Source organism: Tenrec ecaudatus, chromosome 2 (assembly GCF_050624435.1).
Source record: "Tenrec ecaudatus isolate mTenEca1 chromosome 2, mTenEca1.hap1, whole genome shotgun sequence".
Classification (NCBI taxonomy): domain Eukaryota; kingdom Metazoa; phylum Chordata; class Mammalia; order Afrosoricida; family Tenrecidae; genus Tenrec; species Tenrec ecaudatus.
The window spans coordinates 2,081,666-2,109,112 of NC_134531.1; the positions used below are offsets into that span (position 1 = coordinate 2,081,666).

A 27,447-nucleotide genomic window follows, 5' to 3' on the forward strand; every position below is an offset into this window, starting at 1 on the left:
GCATATAGGAGCTGGAGGCACAGGGAATCCAGGGTGGATGATACCTTCAGGACCAGGGATGTGAGGGGCGATGCTGGGAGAGTGGAGGGTGAGTGGGTTGGAAAAGGGGAACTGATTACAAGGATCCACATGTGACCTCCTCCCTGGGAGATGGATGGCAGAGAAGGTGGGGGGGGGGGGGGGGAGGGAGACTCTGGATAGGGCAAGATATGACAAAATAACAATCTATAAATTATCAAGGGCTCATGAGGGAGGGAGGAGCGGGGAAGGAGGGGAAAAAAAGAGGACCTGATGCAAAGGGCTTAAGTGGAGAGCAAATGCTTTGAAAATGATTAGGGCAAAGAATGTACGGATGTGCTTTATACAATTGATGTATGTATATGTATGGATTGTGATGAGTTGTATGAGCCCCTAATAAAATGTTTTTAAAAATTAAGTTAAAAAAACTCTCTTATACACATGCGTGTCTGTGGACTTGTTTCTGTAATGTGCCCAGACTGACGCAGACTTGGAGGAAAGCCACAGCGCAGACCTCTTTGGCACTTCTCGGGAGCTGTGTTGGTGTTGGGGAGGGTGGGGCTGGAGACGGACGTCCCTGAGCACCAAGTCACTGTCCTTCCACTCTCCCCTTCAGAGACAGCCCTCCTCGCTTTAATCCCACAGACACTCTGTCTGCTTCTGGACAGGGTTCATCGTAGTCGGCCCGGACTCTTCCCATGCTTCCCAGCCGCTTTCAGTGTTTGGCCGCCAGGCACGTGGAGCACTGGAAATGTCTGTTTGTTCATGTCAGTCTAAGCACAGGCCATGGTCTCTGCAGCAACCTCCTTCCTTACCCTGTCCCAGATAAAACCACCGGAGCCTCCTGTTTTGATTCAAACAGGAGCAAAACTTATCTCCCCAAGGCACCCATAAACACCGCCAGAATCAGGCCACACTTGGACGCCAATGGGGCTCAGGGATCTTGGGAAAGCTCAGATCCGCCCGGCCTCTTCCTCCTCCTCGCCTGTGGGTGGAAACGTCTCCCCTTCATCTGTGGGAAACACACAGAGAAAACACGCGGGTGAAGCAGAGAAAGCACCGAATGAGAAAACAAGGTGACGGCTGCTTCCCTGCGAACCGCAGTCAGAGCTGCATTCAAGAAGACAACTCCTGGCAGAATGGGCCTGGGCCTCCTTCAAGGGCAGAAAGGGCACCAGGCCCATTGGGACCCAGGATGCCAGAGAGCAGAATGCACAGGAGACCAACCCTGGGTGGACAACACTCTCACAAAAGACCCAAAAAAACAAAAGCCACTGCAGACCTGCGGGGTCTAGCTCACAGCTACCCTGCAGGAAATAACAGAACTGCCCCTTGGAGTTTCCCGGGCAGTATAGAAGTCAGAGAATCCCTGGTGCCAAAGCAGTTACATGGTGGGCTGCTAGCCTCAACGTCAGCAGTTCAAAACCGCCAGCCACTCCATGGGAGAAAGATGAGGCTTTCTCTTCCCATGAAGTTAGTCTCGGAAACCCGCAGAGGCAGTTGTACCCTGTCCTGAAGGGTCACTGAGAATCAGCAGGGATTGGACAGCAGGGACATTGAGGGAGTGTTGCAGCGTCAGTAGCACAGCAGAGGACATGTCACCAAGTCTCCGTGAGGTCACTTGGTGTTTAGGCAAGAGACAGGGTAAGGCTGGGCTTCCTTCCGCGATAAGCAAGGAATTATCAAAATCAACTCTCAGAAGTAGGAAGTTCGTCAAATCATGTTCGAAGGTTGTCCTCCCCTTTCTCTAAGCCAATCAGCCTCAGCTCCCAAATGAGGCATAAAATAAATAACTTGGACCCCTGCAGGCACAGTGAATACACTTTGACCTGCCAACCACCAGGGCAGCGGTTTGAAACCACCAGCTGTACCGCAGGAGAAAGATGAGGCTTTCTACTCCCTCAAAGCATCTCAGTCTTGAAAACTCACAGGGCAGTTCCACCCTGTCCCCCTCCTCCCCTCACTGCCAGGGGAGGAGACAGTGCATCTCACAAGGACCCTAAAGAACAGGGTAGAACTGCCCCTGCAAGGCTCTGAGACACTGACTCTTCAGCCCTGCCTTTCTCCCGCAGAGTAGCAGGTTCTTTGGAACTGCTGGCCTTGGCCCTGGCAGTCGAACCTGTAACCACCCCGCCATGAGCCGGCCTTGACGTGCTGGAAGTGAGTTGGGTTTGGTTTCCCTAAGATGCAGGAGGAGACGGTAGGTATGACCCGCAACTCTGCCATCAGAACCCTTTACCCCTGGGGAACCAACCAGCCCAGAGCTCAGTCACAAGCCCGAGCCACCTGCACATGACGCCCGTGACCCAGGAACCCAGGTCCGGCTTACTCCCAGCTCAACATCAGAACCCAAATCACTGCCGTTTCAACAATGCTGACTAGCAGAGACCCTCGGGGGTTTCTGAGACTGAAACTGGTTTTGAACTGCCAACCGTGCAGATCGCAGCCCAGCGGGTAACCACTTCACCGCCAGGCTCCTCAGCTCACGACCTGTTACATCACGACCACCTCCTCACCCCTACCCCGCACCTCTCTGAATTCCTTAACCACCTGAACACTGTAGTCACCCAACCAGAAACACTAGCAGAGCCAACACCACGGCTTCCACGGCTGGACAACCCCAACTGCAATGATGAAACACCATCGCGGTGGTTGGGTCTTAAGACAACTTGACCGGGCCAGGATTCTCCCACGATCTGACCCACCACAGGGTGGTAAACCCCACCGGGGGATCTCCCACAGAACAGCCAGGCAGTTGTGGGGAGAACAGACCTTCTTGATCTGGTCACACCCTTGATTGCATCGAGGGAAGTTGTGGGAAACCAAGACCTGGAAGGGAATGCGTGTAGCCAAACTCATAACCAAGGAGTCTGGGAGGCCGACTCTCATGGGGGAAAGCCTTCACATTGGGAGGTAGAGATAATGTCATCACATTCTCCAGATTAAAAATGACCCCCCATAATGGTGTCATTTTAAAGATGCCTCTTACAAGCACGATTGCTGTCTATGCGGCCAAATGCTGCCTATCTGAGAGCAAACAAGTTCTATCGTCCACCTTGCTCAAAGGTCAGTCAACCCCCTTCTGATGCTGTCTGCGACACTGGTCTTGGGTTACTCCCCTAATGAACTCAAGGACATCCAAGGGTTAAGACCCACCTGTAGGCAGCTAGACATCCCCTTACAGAAGGGGTCACGGGAAGAGACGAGCCACCAAGGGTGCAGTGTAGTAGCACCGATAACACATACAACTCTCCTTTAGTTCTTTAATGCTTCCTCCCGCCCGCCACCCCCACCATCCATCTAGCATGACCCCAGTTCTACCTCACAAATCTGGCTAGACCAGAGCATGTACATAGGCACAGATAAAGAGCTGGGAACACAGGGAATCCGGGACAGATAAATTCCTCAGGACTAATATTGAGAGTAGCCATACCAGGAAGCTAAGTGAAAGGGGGAGGGGAATAGGGGAAACATCAGTGATCTACCTATAACCCCCTCCTAGGGGGATGGACAACAGAAAAGTGGGTGAAGGGAGACATCAGTCAGTGTAAGACATGAAAAAATAATAATTTATAAATTATCAAGGGTTCATGAAGGAGGGAGAGCGGGGGAGGGAGGGGGAAATTTGAGAAGCTGATACCGAGGGCTCAAGTAGAAAGAAAATGTTTTGAAAATGACAATGGCAACAAATGTGCGTGACACAACAGATGGATGTATGGATTGTGATGAGTTGTACAAGCCCATTGGGGGCTTATACAACTCTTATCACAATCCATACATCAACTGAATCAGTCATGTTTGTATATATGTTACCTTCGTTCTCTTCTAGCCATTTACTTTCTATTGAGCCCTTGCTATCAGCTCTTCCTATGCCCCACCCTCATGACCCCCGATATTGTACATTGTAATTATTTCCATCTCACACCAACCGCTGTCTCCCTTCCCCCATGTTTTCTGTTGTTCCTCCCCGTGGACGGGGTGTATGGTTATGTGTTGATCGTTCTGATCAGTTCTCCCCCTCTCCCTTCCACTCCTCCTTGTCCCCCTACCCTTCTGGTATCACTATTCCCACTCCTGTTCCTGGATTCCACGTGTCATGGGCTCCCATCCCTTTCTATACCTGTGTACATGTTCCGGTCTAGTCTGGATTGAGAAGCAGCACTGGGGTCATGGTAGTGGGGGGTGAGGAAGCCTCAAGGAGCCGGAGGAATATAGTGTATAATATAGGCATATAGTATACAGTAAATCATCGGTGACTCATCCCTTCCCTGTGTTAAAAAGGGGGGGGGGACGCTGTGTATGTGATCGAGGGGCTTGCATGCCCATGACTGCATAAACCCATTAGAAGTTTACATTTGTTCTTTCTCCAGATCCTGACGTCGGGAAAGGTGAGCCCATTCTCGATGTCTGTCACTCTTTCCTTCCACAATTGTAGTTACTCCTCAGGGCCTGTTCAGTCATGGGGCCGGACCGCACACGTGGTTTTGCTCAAGGTGTGACGAACCAGCTCTTGTCACAGACAGTGTGGAAGTGAGCTCACTTCTACTGCTGGATCAGAACCCTGCAGTATCCACCCACCTCCCGCCAACCCTGCCAACCCTGGATGCACTGGGCTGTTCTTGGATCCTTCAGCTCTGCACCCTCCAGCCTGTGGTCTCTCTGCTCTGTCCTCCAGCTTCCTGACTAGCTCGGCAGCTACACAAGTCGGGAGAAGCCATCAGTTTACATCTGACCCACCAACTTGACCAGGAGTGGACAGACCTCCTTCTACAGCTGTGAGAGCCCATTCTGGAAGGCCCTTTCTGTTCACGTACACAAATCTCTGATGACGTACACAAAGCTCTATCTATGTACACCTATAAGCATTCTTGGGTTTGCTTCTCTAGGGAACCCAGTAAGACCCGAAAAACTAAACCCACTGCCATCAAGTCAATTTCAACTCATGGAAGCCCCACAGGGCACAGCAGGGCAGAGTTCTGCAGGGATACATCTTTATGGAAGCCGACAGCTCCACCTTTCTCCTGCAGAACAGCTGGGGGGACAGCTGGGGGGAGGGGGTGTCCCACCAGCAGCCTTTCACTTAGCAACCCCATGCTTAACTCACTGTACCACCAGGGCTCCTTACCAACTGAGAGGTGTCCCAAAAGTTCACACATGCTAATGTTAAAATGTATAAACACACACGTATCTTAAGACTGGTTACACTATGGCAAACAAAAGCCTTGGAAAAAATGATTCCTAGTAAATGTCATAAACCCTCCATGCCTCTCAATCCTCTACAGAATGAATGTTGTCACAAAGCACGGAGAAGAAAGAGAAGCATCCAGAAGAGATAGCGACACCATTGGTAAGAATGATGAGACTTTATTTGTTCATTTTGCAGCTGTGGGAAACAGCAACTGTGTGTGGCTCCAGATGGCTCCAAGCAAGCCCGTCTTTTCATCTGAGGCGGCTTCCACCCTGCTCAAGATGCACTTGCTCCCTTTGCACGCATCTACCTGCACAAAGGGCAGCGAGAACGCCCCTCGGAGCCCTGCAAGGAAGGAGTGCTGTCGGTCGCCCTCCAGCTTTCGCGTGCATGTCCAGGAGGGTGGTGCGTGCTGAGAGCATGGCCCTCATGCGAGCCCGGTGCTTCCGGGAACCCGCTTGGGAGGGGGCACCAGCGTCCCGGGTGCTCTCGCTCTCCCCCTGAAGGTGCTCGCATCATACGCCCACACGGTGTCTGTCCCCTCCCCAGTGACATGGTCTGGGGTCCAGCTTGGGAAGGGGAAGCGGCAAGCAATGACTCTGGCATCGTCCTGAAGTTCCAGCTCCAGTTTCTTCTCCAGTTGCGGCATCTGCAGGGGAAACGGGCACCAGTGCAGTGAGAAGACGCAGTGTTCCGCGACAACAGCGCGAACCTGAGCCTGCACGTGCCAAAACAGAGGGGAGGCAAATGGGTGGAGAGGAAGACTCCACCATGAAGGGGGGTGGGGAGGGGGCTTCGGCAGCGTCCTATTTGTCACTGACAGAGCCACGGGCAGAATCAGCGAGGACAGGGCAGAAGTGGGCAGCACCACCAACCAGATGGGCCGGTTACCATTTGCTGAACACTCCATTACACAAGAGCACAACACACACTCTTCTCAGACTCACAGGGAACAGCCATCAAGAGAGGCCGCACCATGGGCCAAGACACCTCAAAACGGAATCCCAGACAGTGGACTGAGACTAGCGGTCAAGGACAGAAATGACAGGTGGCGAGTGTTTGGAGGATAACCACCACTCTGAGAGGCAAAATGTGGGTCAAGGAAGACGTTCCAGAGATTTTTAAATATTCTCAACTAAAATAAAATGAAAATGCGATGCATCAAAATTTGTGAGACCAGCAGGAGCAAGGCTCGCAGGGAAGGCCGCAGCGTCAAAGGCAAGCGTCAGGAGAGAGCGAGCCATTGGAAGGCCCCATCAGTAGGGCACAAACACTCACCTAAGCCACGACTTTAACAATCATTCAAACAAGAGAAATCTAAAACCAATCATCTGAACTCCCACCTTATGTTCACTTAAATATAAATTCACATGCATTTATATATGACTAAAGTATACAGTAAAAATCAGAACAGACATCTCTGAAGTTGAAGGCAGGATTTAAAGAAAAACAATGTAACCAAAAGCTGGTTCCTTGGAAAGATCCATAAAATTGAAAAACTTCTAACCAGGCAAACAAATAAAATGAGAGATGACACAAATTACCGATATTGTAAACAAAGAGGCTGAAACTGACCTCATGGACAGCCAAGGGACCATGAATAATCTACACGCCCACAAATGGTCATTAAAGCAGTTTCCCAAAGTGAGTGATGCCGCTCCCCAGGGGCGCAGGAACAAGCCGGTGGGGGGGGGGGGAGGTGCTACAAAAGCAGATGCCTACACTTTAACCAGGATTATGGGAATGGGACAAAAATATAGGACACAATTAGCTTAGGGGTCACTGAGCTTTGGGGGGGTCCTGCAGAAGGATGGGGGGGGAGTAGGTCAAAAAAGTTTGAGAATTTATTATTTAGATGCAATGGTCCCATTCCTTGAAAGACCCTTCAGTGAGCAAAGAGGAAATTAATTCCAAATGTTATTCTGGCTTTAATTAAGAGCCCTGAAAACGCTTGCCTAAAAATACCACTCATAAAAATGACCCTTGCAGGAAATTAAAGGATGGAAAGCACTCAAGGACAGGGATAAGACCACTTCTGATATAGACTGTGGACTGAGCCACTTTTCTGGGATCACAGAACCTGGTTTCCTGACTACAATCACATAGTGGTGGCAACTGAGTGGCGTCCTTTGTCTGTGAGAACATCCACGTCCTCCCGGGTTCCTCTCTCCTCAGACATGGCTTCCCATGTTCCTGACACTTCTGGAAGAGACAGGATCGTAGAATTAACTTTGTCTCCAATTCTAATTCGCATCACTACATTCTTTCTCAGTGACGTTTGGTAAAATTGGTAGCATCTTAGATCCAGTGAAATGTCTACGGATCAACTGACTTGATGCACTTGAACTGTGGTGCCCTTTGTCACCGATGACTTCAGTGCAGTGTGGACTTGATCCTTCAAAGCCATCAGGTCTTAAATCAGGAGACAGCGGAACTTCAGCCAATTCCTTTTGGTTCTGTGACCCCTGCGGGTTCCCTCCATCCTCGTGTGATGTTCCCACACCCCTCCATGTTCTGTCCATGATGGTGGTGGGAGTGCCATCACGTCAAGGTCAACTCACAGGAGCTCTCAATGTGTCGTCCTCACATGTGTTACGGCGGAGCCCACGACTTCAGTCAGTGGAGTTTTTTCCCAGATTAAAGGAACACAAAGGAATGAAGGGACCCTGGTGATGCTGTGGGTCAGACAGAGCTGCTAGCTCCATGGTCAACAGTTCAAATCCCTGGCCGTCCCGAGAAGGATTTTGTCTCAGAAATCCCGCATGGAGTCGCTAGGAGTATGAGGGAACTGGATGCGAGCGGGTGGGGCGGGCTTGGGGCCTGTCCAGTGGCTCCTTCAGCTCTGGGTGGAAAACGTTCTGTTGCCCACCATGGGTGACCCTGAAGGTCGTTTAAATCCCAGAGGCACAACTTCCAGTCTCACAGCAATCCCCCAGACTGTGCTACGCTGGTCTTCAGGAACATAGGCCACTCATTCTATGGAACGGCCTTCACCTTGGCTTCCTCTGCTGCTTCCTTGGAATGATTCGCCTCGGACCAGGATGCCCACGAGGGGCGCTGTGACCTCCTCAGGCTCCCACGTGCAAGGGCCATGATTGAGGTGGTAACGGTCCCCTCCCGGCAGTTATCACTGTTCTCTTTCGTAACTAATTTATGGACGGTACTTTTAATGGTTTACAAGTAATGGTGGGTAGTTGCTTTTAATAATTTATACTCAATTGTGGGGAACTGCGTTAAGCTGATGCAAACGTCCTGTTACATCAAACTAACTCACTCATGATTCCAACCTGCATCGGTTTTTACGGAGATGGCTGCAGCGTGGTAATCTGCTAACTCCACTGCTCCTTCTAGACACAGTCAGCATTCTATGGTGACAAAAAGAATGCTCTTCTCCCTTATCCATCCATCCATCCATCTGTCCTCTACTACTCATACATGCATTTATCCACGTATGCACCCATCCACCCTCATGGACTCATCTATCTAGTCAGTTGTCCATTTATCCATGCCTCCATCCACCATTGTAAGCATGAGTTCCCGGACTCTCGTTTCATCCGATGGGTAATGTTTCACTGCTGTTGTCGTCAGGTGCCATTGAGTCGGTTCTGGCTCTCAGCCCCCCTTTGCACAACAGAACCAGACACCGCCTGGCCCTGCGCCGTCCTCACAATTGTTCTTAGGCTTGAGCCCACTGATGCAGCCATTCCATCTGCTGGTGGGTCTTCTTTTTTGCTGCCCCTCTATTTCACCAAGCATGAGGTCCTTCTCCAGGGACTGGTCTCTCCTGACGACTGTCCAAAGTACATAGGATGAAGTCTCGGCATCTTCCTTTCTAAGGAGCTTTTAACTGTACTTCGTCCAAGACATGGGTTTGTCCTCTTGGCAGTCCACAATGCTTTCCATGGTCTTCTCCAGCTCCACAATTCAAACACATCAATTCCACTCTGCTCTTCCTTATTCAATGTCCGACTCTCACCTGCATATGAGCTGATAGCAAATACCTCAAGTGACGTCCTTGCTTTTCAACGCTTTAAACAAGTGTTTATTGTCCTTGTTTAGCCTGATGCTCAAATCATCACAATCTGGCCCCGGGCATCTTTGCTCTGGCCTCTCCATCCTTCTGACATTTGGAGCACTGCCTTAAATCTGGTTCCAGTTCCACCAGGAGATCCACGTCAGCGTTCCGTTTCTCTTTGTGGGCATGGTTATAAGTCAAGACCTGAGCAAATTATATGCCCTTTTAAGGAAGCCAATAAAATAACTGGGCCAAGCATAAGAATGACTATGAGGATGGTGTATGACCAGTGTTCCGTTCTGTTGTGCACAGGGGCTATGGGCCAGAACCGACTCAGAGTACCTGACAATGATAAAATCTAGATGTACAAAGAGATAGCACTTGGGTGGACACTCCAGCTGGAAACCCCTCTGCATGACCAATATATAGGCTGTCGCTGCTCACCACCATGGTGGCCCCACCGTAACACAAAATAACTGTCTCTTGGCTGTAATGTTTATGGACAATATCACCAGACCTTTTTTTCCACTGAATGGCTTTGAACCGCCAACTTTTAGGTTAGTGACTAAGGGCAAGCCCAAGGTGGTGGTGGGTGTTCTTAGTCGCCATCAAGTCGATCCCAATGCACAGGCGCAAACCAACTGCCACCGAGCCAATTCACAGCAGCCACACAGTGTGCGAGACAGAAGAGCGTGTGGGCAGATAATCTCTCAGCAGCAGAACATGAAGGAGTCTAGGAGGCCAGGGCTCCTGTGGAGGAACCTTCATGTTCGTGGGTTGAAGCTGCGTCCCACTCACATTCCACTAAGTAAGAATTACTCCCCATAATGCCAGTGTTAAGGTGCTACTTACAAGCACATAGCTGCTACTACATCTCCTTGAAAGTCAACTGCCTAAAGGCTGTCTGCCATCAAAAGCAATCAGACCCTATTGTCCATCCCACCCCAGCAGGGCCCACTCCCTTCTGATGGTTCCCCTGGTGAAGAGCTCAAAGACACCTAAAGTCAAGCCAGCTCAGAGGACCAAGGTTAGGCTGCCCTACTGACTCTAGAGCTCGCCCATCTTGTTATGTGTGAGCCTCCTTGTCACATGCATGCCCTCGCACAACCCCTCCCGTTATGCATGTGCTTACTGGGGACTGCATGCCCAAGACGGTGTAAGCTCGTGAGATTACATTACGGCCTCTCTCTCTGCTTGGAGCTGGTCCCTGAAGCAACCGTGGAGGGGAGCCCTTGCAGGTTTTGTCTTGTCTGACGTCTCTTTAATTTAGCCCTCAATGACACGACTGTCCCTTGGACCCAGTCCGTGTGGGGAGGCTGGTCCCCAACACTACAGAGGTTTTCAAGACTGTAAATCATTATAGAGGGAGACAGACTTATCTTTCTCCTGAGGAGCAGCTGGTGGGTTTGAACCACCAACCTTGGAATTAGCAGTCCAATATCAAACCCTCTGTGCCACCAGGGCTCCTTGACCATGAGTAAAAGTGAGTCCAGTCCCAGTGCTTCACCAGCATCAACACAAAGATCAGAAAGAAGGAATCCCATGAGGGTGGAATGTTTCTAGTCTCTGAACAGCCAAGACGATGGTTATCTGAAGAAACGGTTTCGTTCCTTCTGGGAAAACTAACCACGCAAAGAAAGGGATCGCAACGTGTGGTTTCCCAACCACCAGCGGTTTCTTCCAGGAATTTTGTTTCTAAAAGGGGAGACCATCAGCGTCTGTTTCAACAACCCTTTTCTCTTGCCATTTGTTTGATTCCCAAGGACCATCACATGCGAAGTTGGGGTAGGCCCAGCCGTGAGAGGGGCCCTGACCTGCAACAAGCGAGGGCGTGCTGGTGGGCACGGAGGCAGTGACGCCTCGTGTCTGGCTAACAGAATCCAACATCACACATGTACAGGCTTCAAGGTGACAAGGGCTCGTCCCCTTCTAGCTGTGTCTCAGACCTTGAAACATGACTGATTCCCACCGTGAGCAAAGTAGCCCTACCCATCAGCAGCTTTTGACCCCTGTCCCTGGTGCCTCTGAGGCAGGTGCTGGCTGCTGCCTGCTACTTCCTCTGGGCAGAGAACAGAGAGTAACTACCAGCAACTGCTCATCTGTACCCGAGGTGGGGTGGGGGCTCACAGCTCAGGAGTCTCAGGGAAACACCAGACGTGGACTGTGGTGAGGGCTGCCCAGCGATGCACGTAAACCACCTCACTGAACGGTGTGTGCGCACAGGGCTGACGTGGCCAGTGCTTGGTCTCATAGTCACAAACCAGAGCAGACATTCACAGCAGGACCCTGGCCGCCCTGTGAGGACAGCCCTGGAAGCGATCACACCTCCACCCACCCAGGAAGCACCGGGAGTTCCGGCAGTTAGAGCCAACGGCCACTGCTGCCCCTGACTAGAAACCAGTTCCTGGCAGTTCCTGCCCCACAGAACCCAGAGAATGGGCCTGAGAGTCAGATGTTGGACAGTTCACAGTCAGCAGTTCAAACCCACCAGCCACTCCGAGGGAGAGAGATCCCATAGAGACGTGTAGCAGTCGAGGCCCTATGGGTGGCTCTGAGTCAGACTCACCTTGACGGCACTGGGCTTTGGTTCTCAAAAAGGAACCCAGGTGGCACAGTGGTGAAGCGCTCCATTGCAAACCCAAGGGTCGCAGCTGTGAGCCTAGCAGCCCCTTACAGAAGGAAAGATGAGGCTGTCAGCGTGGTCTCAAGCTGTCCCCAGAAGCGTTCTGTTCAGCTCTTTGACGTAATCACGTCTTCTTCCTGCTTCAACTACCGTACGTTCAGAAGCAAGTTTCACTGTCTCTTTTGACCCCACCATAATCTTTCCTTGCTTTCCTGACCTTCCAATGACTTTTGCTTTCTTCATGCAGGCTGTTCTTGAGGTCCTCCCACAGATCACCAGCTCTCCTGTCATTGGGGTTTGACGCGTCAGGCCCGTTCTTGACATGTCTCAATGCGGCTCCCGTGCACTTGTTTTCATTTTCTTCAGCTTCACCCTGATGTACATGAGAGCAATTGGTGGTCTGTTCCACAGTCGGCCCTGGCCTCATTTTGGCTGCTGATCCTGAGCTTCTCCGTCACCTCCTCCGCAGAAGATCCCATCTGAAGACGTGCACACGTACCGTCACTGTCTGTGCTGTTGTAAAAAGACCATGTGCTACAAACAAGTTGTTGGTTTTGCAAAATCCCACCGTGTGATCTCCAGACTTGTTTCTACCTCCAAAAGCCTATTTCACAACGACTGCTCCTGCCGGTCTCCAACTTTTGCTTTCCGCAACCAATAATTATCAATACATCTTTATTGCATGTTTGATCCTTTCAGACTGAAGATGTTGGTAGAAGTCTCCATGTCTGCATCACTAGCTGTTGTGGTGGTTGTGAAATCTGAATAGTCATGTGGATTGGACTTCCTTGATGCAAACAGATATCCGATCGCAGTATCGCACTTAAAGACTGATCCTTTTGAATCTGTCATTCTCAAGCTGGCCAATACCGTTCCATTTCAGCTCACTGACTCCTGGAGTGTCGGTGACAGCCTCCACCATCCTAGATTCATGTTCCACATGTGCCACGCCCAGATTACTCGCGGAGGTTCGCGGCTGTGTCTTCTTGGTGTGAATGGTGCCCCATCAGCAAACGCAGGTCCCGAAGGCTTTACTCTTGTCATCATGGTCGACTCTACTTGGAGGAGGCAGCTCTTCCTCGGCCGTGCGTGCAGTGGTGCCTTCTGACCGGAGGGGCTCGTCTCTGTCAACGTCTCTGACTGCTGTTTGTGAGGCTGCTTCCATGCTGTCCATACGGTTCTCAATGCTAATCCTTTAGAAGTGGGCAGCCCATCCCTTCTGCATCAGCTGTCCTGTCCACCTGGGTGGCCCTACTGGAGTCTGAAACCAGTGTCCTCCTTTCAGCACCTGGCACCCAGCCACACAGCCTGACAGGCGCGAGGAGGCTGGCTCTGTAGGGCTGACTGAGCATGAAGCACTTAGAGAACCCAGTCACTTTGGCGGGTGCTTTGCCAAAACATCCTGCATGGTCTGAAAGCCTCAGAGTTGTTCTGCAGGACGCGGTAGTCGGACTAAATTTCTTGAGCTGAGGCAGGAAGAAGAGGGGGCAACACACATGTGCACTTTCCTTTTCTGTACAATGAAAGACCATTTCAGCAAGTGCCCGCTCTGCCAAGGCTGCTGTGGTCTCAGTTGGGGCCTCTGAGGAAGGAGAGAGAGCTTGGTGAACCAGTAATGACAGTCACAACCACCGCCCCCTAGCTCCCCAGGCCAGCACGGTGTAGGGGCTGCTCCAGCAGAGCGTTCTCGGCACGGCCGTCTCGAGTGTCCCACGAGAGTCTGGTAGAGCTGTGCGTGCACATCCTCTGTGCAGGAGGCACTGCTGCATGCACAGGCCTGCCAGGGTGCTCGGAAACGTCACTGGGAGACCGGGATGTAGGACACGCACCAGCCCCCACCCACAGCTCGGGCCCCTCCCTCTCTCACAGGCAGCAGCTGCACTGCCAGGGTCTCATGATGTCACTTGAGGGGCAGCAGAGTCGGTGGGGGAATGCCATCATCTTTCAGCAACGTCATGTGTAACCTATAGTATACTTTTCTTGACAACCATGTCTACATCGCATAATGTCCTGTCTCACAGCGTCCAAATTGCACACTGCCCTGTCTCAGCTCCACATCACACGCTGTCCTGTCCCGCAGAGTGTACCGTCGATGTTAAGTGACCTCCATGACTCTACTCAGTTGTTTGGCCCATCAGCCAACCTGGGGTAAATTTAAAGTAGTCAATGTCCTAAAAATGCAGGGGCACGTACCCAAACGCAGTTCAGAGGGCAGGAACGGTGAGTGAAAGGAGGCGGGGCCCAGGAGGAGGTGGGGGGAGAGCTGCTGCACTGAGGGACTGCAGCGAGGCCCAGAGGGCTGTGTGCGCAATGCTGGGTGTGTAGGGAACGCTGCTGTGTGAACTTTCGCAGAAGCCACAATAGAAGGTTCAAGAAAGAAAGCAAATGGAGGAGCAGCATCAGCTGGTGGGGGGAGGTGGGGAGGAGACAGCCCACCCACCACCTCCCCACAACCACAAGAGGCCGGGTGGACCTGCAGCTTTGAACGCTCAAGCCGGAAGCTGAGACATCTCCCAGAAGCAAGCATTCCACATAAGGAGGCTTTCAAAACCTGACACGTGGTCTTCATCAAACCAGCAAACTGAGGTCCAAGTCCACAGAGGGGGTGGGGGCTCAGTGTTTTGGGTAGTGTGGGTGGGCCATCGGGCGGGGCCGGGTGCTAGGCTGTAGAAGCACATACTCACCATCTGAGGAACTCCGAAGATGACAACATTGGAGAACTGGGAGAAGGAGACCTAGGGGGAGGGAGCAACATGCAGCTCAGCTCCCGGCCGCCCCACAGGGCGCCGCCACATCCCACCCTGCCAAGCAGCGCACCCACAGAACTGTACTCCATGAGGGGGGCAGGGGGGCAAGGGCTGGGTAGGGAAGCGGGTCACCAAGCCTTCCTTCAGAGGCACCCCGGTGTGGTTCACCCACCCACAGCCAACAGATGAAACCTGGGGTCCCTTCAACAACAGGTCCCAGAGCACCAACTCATGAGGGACATTCAGGCAGGCGTCTGCAGAGGCTGCCCTGCCCAAGCAGAGCTGCTTGGCCCACCCACCGTCACCCTGGTTTCCTATGCCGAGCCGTCCTTCGGTGCTAGCCCCACCCCACCCCCACCACCCCAGGTAAAAGGGCACCCCGCTGGTCTCTAGTTGGAAAGCAGGGGTGAAGGGCCCCCTGGTCAGAACTCTGACGCTGACCTCCGTCTGATTTGCTCCCGAGAGAGACCGCTCTGTGTGCAGGGTGTGAAACACAACACAAGCATACTGGAGAGAGGTTCATGCACACTGACAGCCACGTGACAACAGGAAGGTCTTGCTTAAGAGAGAGTGCTCCATGGAGCGTCCCAGAGGCGAAATCACAGGGTTGGTTTCAGAGTTCAAATAAACTTGGGCTGTACCGTGTACTTTATTAGGATAGGAAGTTGGTGGGCTCTTTCCTCCCACCGTCTTTCACTCAGCTCTATCTCTAAATACACTCACACACATACATCCAAGCATGCCCATGTTAACTGTCGACATACATGCCCACGTATACACACACAGAGATATGCATGCACACAGGCACACGCATCCAGCCCTGCACAGAAGCAGACACCTCACTCTATCCGGGATGGAGAGATGCACACATGCACAGATTTATATTTATACACAGACATGCACACGCTTATACATGTGCACCTACGCGCACCCATGTGTGGATCCACAAGCACATGCATACACTGCACGTGTATGCGCATGCACACGCACATACACACACACACACACACACACACCACTAACCCAGGCACTGCCCTGAAGCTGATTGTGACTCAAAACAAACCTACAGGACAGGGTAGAACTGCCCCTGTGGGTTTCCGGGATGAACTGAAAGCCTTCTCCGGCTGAGCTGCTGGTGGTTTTGAACGATGGGGGCTCCTTACCCTCTTTAGATGAACAGTAAGGGCTCAGAAGGAGTCCCCAGAACCACCTGCCTCCCGCCAACCTACCTTCCACAGGTCTGAAAGGTGAAACGTGGCAGAGGCTCGCACGCCTTCTCGCCAGGCGCGGTATCTGGAGAACCAAACCAGCCAGGGGTTGAGCTCATAGCCGACGGCAGGGAAGCCAGCCTTAGCCGCAGCGACCACCTGCGGAGAGAGCTCCTCAGCAGCCAGCAGGGGGAGACCTCATCTCACATACCACGGACAGCTTGTCGGGAGAGCCCCCAGTCCCTGGAGGACATGCTAGGGAAAGTGGACGGGCAGCGAAAAGAGGAAGACCCTTGACCAGATGGACAAGCACGTGCTCCAGGATGAGAGCACTCATCAGGATAAGGCAGGTGCAGGCTGTGTTTTGTTCTGTTGTGCACAGGGCACTGACCATGAGGTCAGCAGTTCAAAATCACCAGCTGCTCTAGAGAGGCTTTCTACTCCTATAACAATTAACAGCAGTGTTTCCCAGAGTGGACGGTTCTGCCCCCTGGGGGCCAGTGCTGGAACAGTCCAGGGGGCTGCAGAGGCAGATACCCTCAACTCTGTCCTGGATGGAGAGACCAGTCCCTGGGGGGCTGCAGACGTCACGTTCTATGCTGGATGATGGGTAAATCACAACACTGTTAACTGTCAGGGGGTTGCTGAGTAGTTTACTTTTTTCCTGGAAGGGGTGGTGGGCCCGGTCAACATCTCGGCCTGGAGGCCAGGCCCTGGTGACCACCTGGTGCACACCCTGATCTGGTGCCCTGGCCTGAGATTAATGTAGAGGAAAGCAGGCACTGACAGCCGCCTGCCCACCTGCAGAGCTGCGATTTCCATCCCGACTGTGCCTCCCAAATCAGAGGGGCAGCGAGGTCTGGGGACTCACCAGGCGCCCGTCACCGCTGCCGATGTCCACCAGGGGCCCACGCCGACCCTGCAGCATGCGCACAACGTTGTCCACCTGCCGTGGCGTTGCAGGGATGAAGGGCAGGCACACCGACCGCAGGGCAGGTGCCAGAAAGGGGACAGCCACTGCGTACACGGCCGCCAGCGTCCCCCCAACAAACGCAGTCAGGAGGAGTCCCCAGCGCCGCTCCTTCAAGCTCACAGGGGGGCAGCCTTCTCCCTGGGGGGATCCCTGAGGGGTACCTAGGGCAAGACGAGAGAGACAGACAGCAAAGTTGCAGATGGGAATGCCGAGTGATTCCTGCTTCCCCCCAAAGCCCCAAACTTCCCCCAGGCGACCAAATGTGGCTTAGAGCAACCCTGTGGAGCAGGGGACCACCTACGGGATTCCCAGGCTCAGAGTGTCCGTGGGGAGGGCAGGACGACCTGAAGGCTCACAGGCTGTGACTTTTCACGGGAACAGCCTGGGAAACCTGTCTTGAGCAGCCACAGCCTAGGCCTGTGCCAAGCTGGCTGCCATCCAGCACTGCTGCGGGGCCCAGCAGCACTCAATGCTTGTTGGGGAGAAACACATGGACACTAACGGCATTCAAAACCCAAACTCACTGCCCTGGGGTCGATTCTGGCTCAACTCAGCCATATACAGGGTCCTCGAGGCTGATGATCCTGATGGGAGCAGACAGCCTCATCTCCTGAGGGGCAGCTGGTGGATTTGAACCATCAACCTAAGCAGCCCAAGGCCCACTCAACAGCACTGCCAGGGCCCCACCAACACTACCAGAAGCCTCATCTTTGCCACCTGTGGCTGTTTCCTCGGGAGAAAAACCAGGCTGCCCGGCTCCTACAAGGATGGGCAGCCTCAGAAACCTACAGGGGCAGCTCCTCCCTGTCTGACAGGGCCACTCTGGTCGGCAGTGGATCGATTTGTTATCTCAACCTCCAGGGCTCGTCCACAGAAAAAATCATGGGTAAGCCATGGCCCAGTGGTCAGCAGTGCACACTCCCCATGTGAAGACCACGTCTGTGTAACCCGCACACCAGAAAGCTCGGAGCACTGGTCACTGATCACTGCCCAGCTTCAGCAGATGGAAGGGCCCTGCACCCAGCCAGGCAGCACACAGGCTGAGACAGCCACTAGAGTAAATCTGCTTTCCCCAAAACCTCAGAGTGGGGGGTGTGGGGAAGGAAAGAGCTTCAAAGTCAGCCCTGAACAAAACCGAGTAACTGCTTCAATGCTCTCCTGAGTGCCCAGTTAAGCCCACATACCCCATGGGGACCCCATAAGGTTGGGGGGCTCCCCAAAAGCCCACACTTGGAGATGTGTCCTTTAAAGCATTCTCAGGGAACCTCAAGCATCCAGAAGCATTTATAACCAATGAACACCACCTGGTTCTGAGCAAAGTGCCAGGCCAAGGAGCAACACTCACAGGCTCAGGGGAATCACCACCACCACCTGACACTGGTTAAGACCTCTGTGGGAAGGGGCAGGTTGGGGCCAGATAGCGCTCCTGGCCTGTGAAAGCTGGGCTCTACGTAAGGAATACCACAGGTACATCCATGCATTTGAATTGTGGTGCCAGAGAAGAATACTGTAAGTACCACAGCCTGCCAGAACAAGCAAATGTGTCTTGGAAGAAGTACGAGGCAGAGTGCTCCTTAGAGGCAAGGATGCGAGGTTTGTCTTACATACTGTGGACACCGTCAGGAGAAACCAGTTCCTGGAGAAGGACGTCATGTTGGTAAAGTGGAAGGGCGGTGACAAAGAGGAAGGCCCTCAATGAGATGGGCTGACACGGTGACTGCAGCAAGGGCAGGCACAGGAACAATCATTGTGAGCCTAGCATGGGACCGGGCAGTGTTTTGTTCTGCTCCATATGGATTTCTGTGAGGTGGGACCTACTGGACAGCACCCAAACACAGCAGAGGCCAGTGCAGCGTCAGACAAGCAAGCAGGGTTCTTATCCAAGTTCACACCAAAGCGAAGCGGCCCAGGAACCCCACAGGGCAAATCTGCCCTGCTCTGTGGGGTGGCTATGCGTGGGCATCAACCCCGTGGCAGTGAGCTTTTGGCAGGCGCCCTGGTGATGCAGTGGTTAGGTGCTAGGCTAATGGTGGGTTCAGACCCACCGACGTCCTGCGTTAGTACGCTGCAGCAGGCAGTCTGCTCTCATGAAGATGTACAGTCCGTCCGTTCTACTGCGTCCTGTAGACCCTGTGCTGTACTAAACCGACATCGTCCGGTCTGAAACCCAAATCATACGCCCAACTGCCATGCGGACTCATAGCGAGCCTGCACGGCAGAGCAGAGCTCGCCCTACGGGTTTCCCAGGCAAACAGGTTCATCTTCCTCCCTCAAGAAGGTTCGGGGGTTCCAGCCGCTGAGCTCGTGGTGAGCACGCCACAGGGGGGATTAAATGTCTTTTCAATGTTCTGACAGAAAATAAGAGCGCTGCTGGTGTAGTTGTTACACGTTTGGCTGCTAACAGGCCGCGTTCAAAACCACCAGCCGCTCTGCGGGTGAAAGACGAGGCTCTCCAGTGTGGTAAAGGACTAGTTGCAGAAGCTCAGAGGGCCAGTTCTCCCGTCCTCCAAGGTCGAGTCACCCCACGGGAGCGCAGCAGAGCAGTGGGGAGCCGAAAATCGCCCCTCGCGTCCCCATGCGCGCCCGCGCCTGGCAACCCCACCCCGGCCTGCCCAGGCCCGCCCAGCCCCGCTCACCTCCCAGCTCCATCGCGAGATTTCCAGCGCTGAGCAGCAATCCGGAAGCGGGCCCTACCACCTTCGGAGCCGGGGAAGGGCCGAGACCAGACGCCCGTCAGGACACAATCCAGGGGGGAAAAACTGCCACACAGATCTTATGAGTGACATACTTCCACCATATTATGGGCCATGGTATCTGGAGTTCCAGTCCGTGTCTCGAGCCCCACCCCACCCACACACACCCCGTTTCCTGGAGATGGAAGTTTCCGGAGGTACCGCTTCCAGAAGCTACGGCCCGGCGCCACACTCGTCGGGACTGCGAGAAGTCTCGCGAAGCGAGGCGCGCCGCGCGCATGCGCGAGATTGACGGCCTCCCGCGAGAGGCCGGCGCACGGGTTCTGTGAGAGGAGGGCTCGGCCGGTTGCCGGGAAGGAGTTTGTGCTGCTGCATCATGGCGTCCGTGGGGACCCTCGCCTTCGACGAATATGGGCGCCCCTTCCTCATCATCAAGGACCAGGACCGCAAGTCCCGGCTCATGGGGCTGGAGGCCCTCAAGGTGACGGGGGCGGTGGTCTGCGCCTGCGCGCGCCGGCCGCCATGTGCGCCGGGGAAAGCGGGGAGCCGCGCCCTGGAGCGACTCCCGAATGGGGTGGGGGCGGGATCGGCGGCTAAGGACTGAGGTGGAGGGACCGGAGAACGTTCCGCCGGCCCCGCGGGGAAAAGGCCGGCCGCTTCCACGCGGGCCTGCTGAGGCCGGTCATCTCCCGAGAAGAGGCCCGCAGACTCGCTCCCCAAAGCCCTTCCCCCGCCCTACTTTCGGCCCCAATGAAACGGAAAACGCCCGTCTGGCACCGTAACACTAGGGATGGATGCTTCGAGCCCTGTTTCTCCCTGGAAGGGGCTCAGACGCACCACGGGGCGGGCGTCCACAGGATTACGTCCGGCGGGACAGGTGGTGCTGGCTGCCGCGGCGTGGCCCCGGTGACCGTGGACAGAAGTGGACGCTCATGACTGCCCAGGGAAGAGCTGGGCCGGGCGCCCCGAATTAAAGGCCATCTCTCTCTCACACACACACCGAAGACTCCTCCCGGCCCAAAGGGACGCTTCTCTGCCTCTTAAAGCACAGGTCCTCCCACTTATTTTGACCTACCACTTTTGCAGGGAAAAAAAATGACTGGGTCAACCACTCAGACACATTGCTCTAGGGCCCCTCCCCCCCCAGGGCCCCTCCCCCCCACCGTGCCCTCACTCTGCCTTAAGAATAGGGACCCTTCAAGGACCACATGACCTTCATGCAGAGGGTGGACACAGGTGTGAGTGTTCTCTTGAAAGGATGAGCTGTTTGCCCCGCCCCCTGGGAGCCTTGTTCTGGGACATGTGGGGAGCCAGCGTCAGGCCGCCTAAATGGAAGAGGCTCTGGCTGCAATTTGGGGGCTTGCAGTTCAGAGTAGACTCCTTTGGGCTTTAAGAGAGGGGCTGGTGAGTAGCCAATCCAGGAACAGATTGTGGAGCCAGGTGAAGGGTGGAAGGAAAGCTGGGCCCCTGTCATGTGTGGAATAGAGAGGAAGGTGTCTGCACGTAGGAACCACTGGTGGCAGGCTGCATCTGCTCTGCAGGCCCCATGAGGTTACTGCTGCCTTCCTGAGGGTATGCTTGAGTTGGGGCTCAGCCGTGTGTGGGGAGATGTCCACAGTTCCTGATCTCAGAGAGCTCCCCGATGACCAGCAAGCGTGATGTCCTCCAGGGACTGGTATCCTGACAGCATGTTGGAAGCGCAGGTGGTGAATTCTCGCCATTCTCAAAGTATGGAGTTTTGATCTATACTTAAGAGTACAGCTCTTGGTCATCAATTATTTGAACTCTGACAGCACACCTTTGCAGATGTCAGACCACACAGCGTCCCTGAAAGACTGCTGCTTGCTCCAAATGTAACACAATGAAGTGCTGAGGAATTCCCATCACCAGTCTCGATGTCATCCATGCTCGAATACCTGGGTGTAGTCAGTAAAACACCATCAAGCAGATCTGTTACATTGCTTTCAGAGGAGGTCCATCTGACTTCCTCTGTCGTCCAGGTCCAGCTTGCCTGTCTGATAGCCCCTGTAGATGTACTGGGGCTACTCTACGCTCAGCACAGTTTTACCTGTGTGTGTGAGGTGAGGTGTGTTGGATAGTTTCTGTATTCTGTGGGGGTTACTTTTCTTTGGAATGGACAAAAATGGGATTGTTGGGTTTTTCCCTAGTTGTCTTGCCAGAAAAGGGTGAGTGCTTCATCATTTTGTTGGGGCCTTGCAGTTGATAGACCATCAATTTCGGGAGCCTTGTTTTTGGCTAATGCATTCAGTGCAGCTTGAACTTGGTCCTTTGGACCCATCAGTTTTTATCCTGTTCTGCCTCTGAAGTGCTGAAGCTGACAGTCATGTCAGCACAGGGACTACATCCCTTCGGTCTTCTGAGGCTTCCTGAATCGCTCATTGTTTCATCCACACCCTCTTTCACTCTTGCAACTCCACGCTTGAGTTCTTCCTTCCAGCTGACACTGGGGGCTTCCAACCCCAGGTCTCTCTGTGCACATTTCATTATAGAGCATTGTCTTCTTGGACAGCCTTCTGAAGTTGCCTGTTCAGCTTTGACTTCGCCATTCCCTCTGTTGGTTTTAGCTACTCAGTTTTCAGGAACACCTGTCCGACTCTTCAGGCATCCACTCTGGTCTTTTTTGTTGATGTTCCTGATGTCCCGTCAGCTCTTTAGGTCCTTAGTCGTCAAGTGTTCAATGTGTCGAGTCTGTTCTTGCCGTGTTCTCGAGGTTCTGGCTCGTGGACTGGTTGACTTGAAGGAAGGGGTGCGGTAGCCCCAAGTTGGCAGTCATTGAGTTGCTGGCTGGTCTGAGGGCTTACACACACACACACACACAACCGAGGCCCATGTCTTTCCCACGGACTGACACTGGTCGTAAACATCAGGACCACACCAAGGGTCACACTCGCCTGGTTATCCTGGTGGCAAAAAACACAAGGTCAAAGGTCAGCCACTGGTGCCCACGAGCCACTCTGGGTCAGTCTGCATTACTGACACCACAGCAATGGCTTTGCTGTGGCTGCCTCTTGATGAATTTCGATGCTTCCGGAGAATAGAAACTCTGGGTTTGTGTGTGCTTTGGGCTGTGACTGGTTGTAATTACGTGCATGTCCTTTGTCCCTGCAGTCTCACATAATGGCAGCCAAGGCTGTGGCGAATACGATGAGAACATCTCTGGGACCTAATGGTAAGAGTCCAGCCTTATTTGCTTCCAAGTGGCCGGTTTTCTATCTGTACGATGCGGCTCAGTGCAGAAAGCTGGGGCGGCCCGGCTTGGCACCTTGGGTTTGGGCTGGGTGCCCTGTGTCGTCGTGTCAATTTCTTTTTTTTAGCTCGACATCACTTCGTTGGTGGTTTCTGATCTGTCACCAGCCCTCGTTCTGTGCTACTTCTCTGTGGGGACAGGACGGTTGCATCAGAGATCGCCCTCTCCAGGGACCACCCTCACATACTTGTCCACGTGGGCGCTGGGTTGGGTGGCGTGCGTTTGGGGCAGACCTGGCAGCTTTCTCTACGCCGGGGGCTTTCAGGGCTCGACAAGATGATGGTGGACAAGGACGGCGACGTGACAGTAACAAACGATGGGGCCACCATCCTCAGCATGATGGACGTCGACCACCAGATTGCCAAGCTGATGGTGGAACTGTCCAAGTCGCAGGACGATGAAATTGGAGATGGCACCACTGGTGTGGTTGGTAAGCTGGGGGTGGGGGGTTGCTCGGTCCCAGCTTCTGAGACTGATCATGGGTATGTAGAGAAAGCTACAGCCCAAGTGGCAATGTGCTGACCACAAACACAAATTGTCACAAAGTGGGGCTGTGGGAGCCATGGCCAGCGGCGGGCTGTCTGGTTCTCATGCAGTCGTGGTAGAAATGCTCGTGGGCCCCTTTGGGGGCTGGGAAGCAGGTCCCAGGCCTGTCCCTGCTGCAGACTACCAGTGGGCCTCTAGGCTCCATTGTTCCCTGTGCTGCCAGCTGAGCGTGCACCGTCACCTGCAGGGTTTATCGGTGGCTGTCACTTCTTAGAATATCGCGTCCGGCCCTCCGTCCACGGTTAACAGCCCAGTTCGGTGCCACTTGAGCCTTTCACTGTGGGCACAGGGTGGGAGTAAGTAGTGGTCCTGGGGTTCCTGCCTCTGGCCTGTGAGAGGAAGGCTGGTGACCAGACCCTGCTGGCTCTCCGCAGTGCTGGCTGGGGCCCTGCTGGAGGAGGCCGAGCAGCTGCTGGACCGTGGCATCCACCCCATCAGGATTGCCGACGGCTACGAGCAGGCTGCCCGCATTGCCATCGAGCACCTGGACCGCATCAGCGACCGCATCCCAGTTGACATGCTGAACACAGAGCCCCTGATCCAGACCGCCAAGACCACGCTGGGCTCCAAAGTGTAAGTTCCCGGGGAACGGGCATGCAGCCTCAAAGGTGCGACTGCTGGGGGGGGGGGGGGGCGCTCATTTCACCAGCTCCTCGCTTCCTACATCCTGGGCTGGCAAGCTCAGGCCCGCTGCTCTCCACACAAGCAGCTCTGTGCTTGTTGAGGGAAGCAGGTCTTTCCATGTAGCCGTGTCCGTGGTTTTTCATGGTAGGAAAAATTAGCACAGGCAGGAACACTGCCCTGACCTCTGTCCAGCACAGTGGCTCCCGCAGGGGGGAGAACCGCATCCCCCTGAGAAGTGTGCTGACTTCACTGTCTGTGGACTCTGCCCAATTAACAAATCTTTCTGAAATCCAGGGAATAGCCCCATCTGAACCATGCCCCCTGCTGTGGGTCCCCCTCCACGACCCTGCAGGCCAGAGTCAGCTGCCCTTTCGTGGTTCCTTATGGCAGGTGGCCCTGTACCACTGGCCTTTCAGTTGACGGTCCAGGTGTGTAACCGGCTGTACCATGTGGGCTCTGGGCGCTGTCTGACTGTGGCAGCATCCACTGCAGGATGCCAAAGTGGGTGAGATGCGGTTCCCATGGGGGCTTGGGGTTTCCAGAATCCAAGTAAACTCATCAGCCAACTGTCCCTGTGGGATTGAGGTGACTGCAGGTCCTTGTCAAGCCGGCTTCATGGTTCCTCTCCTTCCACTTATGCGGCTGAAGCTCATGAGACAAGCGTTGTGGGCGAGGAAGAGCAGTGTCGCATGGTCTCAGCAGAGAGGCACGCTAAGTTTCAGCTAGAGTTGGGCAGGTGCAGCCCACTAGGGCTGTACGTGGTGCCATGTGCTCACCCCCCGCCCCCCAGGGTGAACAGCTGCCACCAGCAGATGGCGGAGATCGCGGTGGACGCCATCCTCACAGTGGCCGACATGCAGCGCAGAGACGTGGACTTTGAGCTGATCAAGGTAGAAGGCAAGGTGGGCGGGCGCCTGGAGGACACAAAGCTCATCAAGGGTGTCGTCGTGGACAAGGACTTCAGTCACCCCCAGATGCCCAAGGCAAGTCCTGCCCCAAGTGCACACACACACCTTGCAGGTGCCTGAGGCGCAGCTCCTAGGCTGAGGCCCCTCCCTTCTCCCGCAGAGGGTAGAGAACGCCAAGATCGCCATCCTCACGTGTCCCTTTGAGCCACCCAAACCGAAGACGAAGCACAAGCTGGACGTGACCTCAGTGGATGACTACAGGGCCCTGCAGAAGTACGAGAAGGAGAAGTTCCAGCAGATGATCCAGCAGGTCAGGGCGTGGGGAGGGGGGGCTGTGCGGGAGGTAGCCAAAAGGTCACCTAGTCAAACCCACCTGGGTGGTGGGGAAGCACTGTGTGGCCACCAGCGTCTATGACAGCGGAGCACAGAAATCCCGTGGCGTCTCCTGCTTCGTGTTACGGGATTCTCGGGAGTAGAGTCGGAATGAACTCCGGCGACAAGACAAGCCAGGGTGCCATCAGCAGGCAGTGACGCCCATTGGGCACTGCAATAGCACAGAGCACAGGTGCTCTCCTGTGTCCAGGCAGGCAGGTCACTGCTGGTCTCAGCAATCTCATAGGACAGAGTGGACCTGCCTCTGGGTGTCGAGACTGTCGCTTTTTGTGGGAGCATAAAGCTCATTTTCTGAGTGACATGGGGCTCCTGTAAGTGACCGTAGAGCTGACAGTGCACTCGACCTGGGGCGGAGTGGGCCTGTTGCTCGCTGTGGCCTCCTCGACACTGGTGGCATTGTTTCCGCAGATTAAAGAGACCGGGGCGAACCTGGCCATCTGCCAGTGGGGCTTTGATGACGAGGCCAATCACCTGCTGCTCCAGAACAACCTTCCTGCAGTCCGCTGGGTCGGGGGCCCTGAGATCGAGGTGGGTTGGGGAGGGGGTTGCTGGGGAGGACGGCAGGTGGCAGGAGCTCGGGTACTCACTCATGGTGGTCCTCTTTGACCTGCACTGTCCTCAGCTGATCGCCATTGCTACCGGGGGGCGCATCGTGCCGCGGTTCTCGGAACTGACCCCCGAGAAGCTGGGCTTCGCAGGGCTGGTAAAGGAGATCTCATTCGGGACGACCAAGGACAAGATGCTGGTCATCGAGCAGTGCAAGAACTCCCGGGCCGTCACCATCTTCATCCGCGGGGGGAACAAGATGGTGAGCGGGGTACCCGCCAGCAGGGGGTGGAGGGGCCGCTCCCCTGTTGGCCCCGAAGTGACGAGGCTGTGCCTCTGCCCCCAGATCATCGAGGAGGCCAAGCGCTCCCTCCACGACGCCCTGTGTGTCATTCGGAACCTGATCCGCGACAACCGTATTGTGTATGGAGGCGGCGCTGCCGAGATCTCCTGCGCACTAGCTGTCAGCCAGGAAGCTGACAAGGTGAGCCCACAGCCAGACACCTGGGGGCCAGCTAGTGTCTGGAAGGCCACCAGGACAGATGGCTTTGTCCTGGGGCTTCGGCCAGGAAGAGCATGCTGACCCAGCGGCTTTGCCCACAGTGCCCAACCCTGGAGCAGTATGCCATGCGGGCATTTGCCGACGCACTGGAGGTCATCCCCATGGCCCTGTCGGAAAACAGCGGCCTGAACCCCATCCAGACGATGACCGAGGTACGCGCCCGGCAGGTGAAAGAGGCCAGCTCAGTACTCGGCATTGACTGTCTGCACAAGGGCACCAACGGTAAGTCCTTGTCAGTCCGCGTCAGCCAGTGGGTTTGAACTGTTGACCTTGCAGTTAGTCCAACAACTACCTCAAGACACAGGGTGGCACATATAGTGCAAGCCAAAGTCAGTGCCTCATGGGCTCCAGGCACCTCCTAGACCCTGTCCCCCAGAGTGGCCCTACCCCCCGGGTTATGTCACAGTGACATCAGACATGGCCCCTGTGGGGACGCGACCCCCCTCGGGGCAGCTGTGGTCACAGACTGAGCAACCACGGGGCCCTTGCAGACATGAGGCAGCAGCACGTCATCGAGACTCTGATCGGCAAGAAGCAGCAGATCTCGCTGGCCACGCAGATGGTGCGCATGATCCTGAAGATAGACGACATCCGCAAGCCTGGGGAGGCCGAGGAATGAGCCCCCTCCCCACTGTGTGCCCCACTCTGACCTTCTCCCACGGCGGAGGCATACCAGCCCCGTCTTTTCTACTTGTTACATTAAAGTTCCTCAAACTTGGCAGTGTCCTTACATGGAGCTCAGTGAATGGGGTGATGTAGGGGAAGACCACCAAGGTGCTTGGCCTCTGGGCATGCACCTGGGCCCCCTCTCCTCCCAAGACCCAGTGCAGAACTTGCTGGGGGTGAGGCAGGTCTCTGCCTGTGGGACAGGGCACCACCTACAACACCCTGCGTGGACATCTGTGGACTATTGGGATTGGGGGCCAGGTCACATGAGCACCCATAACTCTCAGTCCCACCATCTTCACTGGGGGGTCCTTTGGGGGCTCATGAGACGTTTTCTGGTGTGTTCTGTGGCCGGTGGGGCTCAGAACACCACACTCAACGTACTGCCTGCCCAGAACCTAGGGTGGTTCTCCTAGAGGTGTGTCTCCTTCACATTCTGGGTCACTTGTCTGCCCTGATGGGGGCATGA

At 54.6% G+C, this 27,447-nt stretch overlaps 2 protein-coding genes across 4 annotated transcripts; one reads left to right on the forward strand and one right to left on the reverse strand.

Moving 5' to 3' along the window:
- Positions 1 to 211: 211 nt before the first annotated feature.
- On the reverse strand, positions 212 to 19,721 carry ATPSCKMT (ATP synthase c subunit lysine N-methyltransferase). Of its 3 annotated transcripts, none has more exons than XM_075540822.1 (5): positions 19,409 to 19,721; positions 16,671 to 16,933; positions 15,821 to 15,958; positions 14,529 to 14,579; positions 212 to 1,030 (listed from the first exon to the last, which is right to left on the reverse strand). In XM_075540822.1, exons 1-5 carry the CDS (start codon positions 19,419 to 19,421, stop codon positions 953 to 955), a joined length of 543 nt encoding a protein of 180 aa, XP_075396937.1. In that variant the 5' UTR covers positions 19,422 to 19,721; the 3' UTR covers positions 212 to 952. The 3 variants fall into 3 exon arrangements, with proteins under 3 accessions (XP_075396937.1, XP_075396935.1, XP_075396936.1); XM_075540820.1 differs by lacking the exon at positions 212 to 1,030 and adding an exon at positions 5,376 to 5,855 and having other exon boundaries at positions 19,409 to 19,715; XM_075540821.1 differs by lacking the exons at positions 212 to 1,030; positions 14,529 to 14,579 and adding an exon at positions 5,376 to 5,855 and having other exon boundaries at positions 19,409 to 19,719.
- An 8-nt stretch (positions 19,722 to 19,729) lies between these two features.
- CCT5 (chaperonin containing TCP1 subunit 5) lies at positions 19,730 to 27,030 on the forward strand. Its single transcript, XM_075540819.1, has 11 exons — positions 19,730 to 19,946; positions 22,595 to 22,655; positions 22,999 to 23,163; positions 23,654 to 23,852; positions 24,694 to 24,886; positions 24,972 to 25,121; positions 25,613 to 25,732; positions 25,827 to 26,012; positions 26,097 to 26,234; positions 26,354 to 26,534; positions 26,804 to 27,030. Exons 1-11 carry the CDS (start codon positions 19,842 to 19,844, stop codon positions 26,929 to 26,931), a joined length of 1,626 nt encoding a protein of 541 aa, XP_075396934.1. The 5' UTR covers positions 19,730 to 19,841; the 3' UTR covers positions 26,932 to 27,030.
- The last annotated feature ends 417 nt before the right edge of the window (positions 27,031 to 27,447 follow it).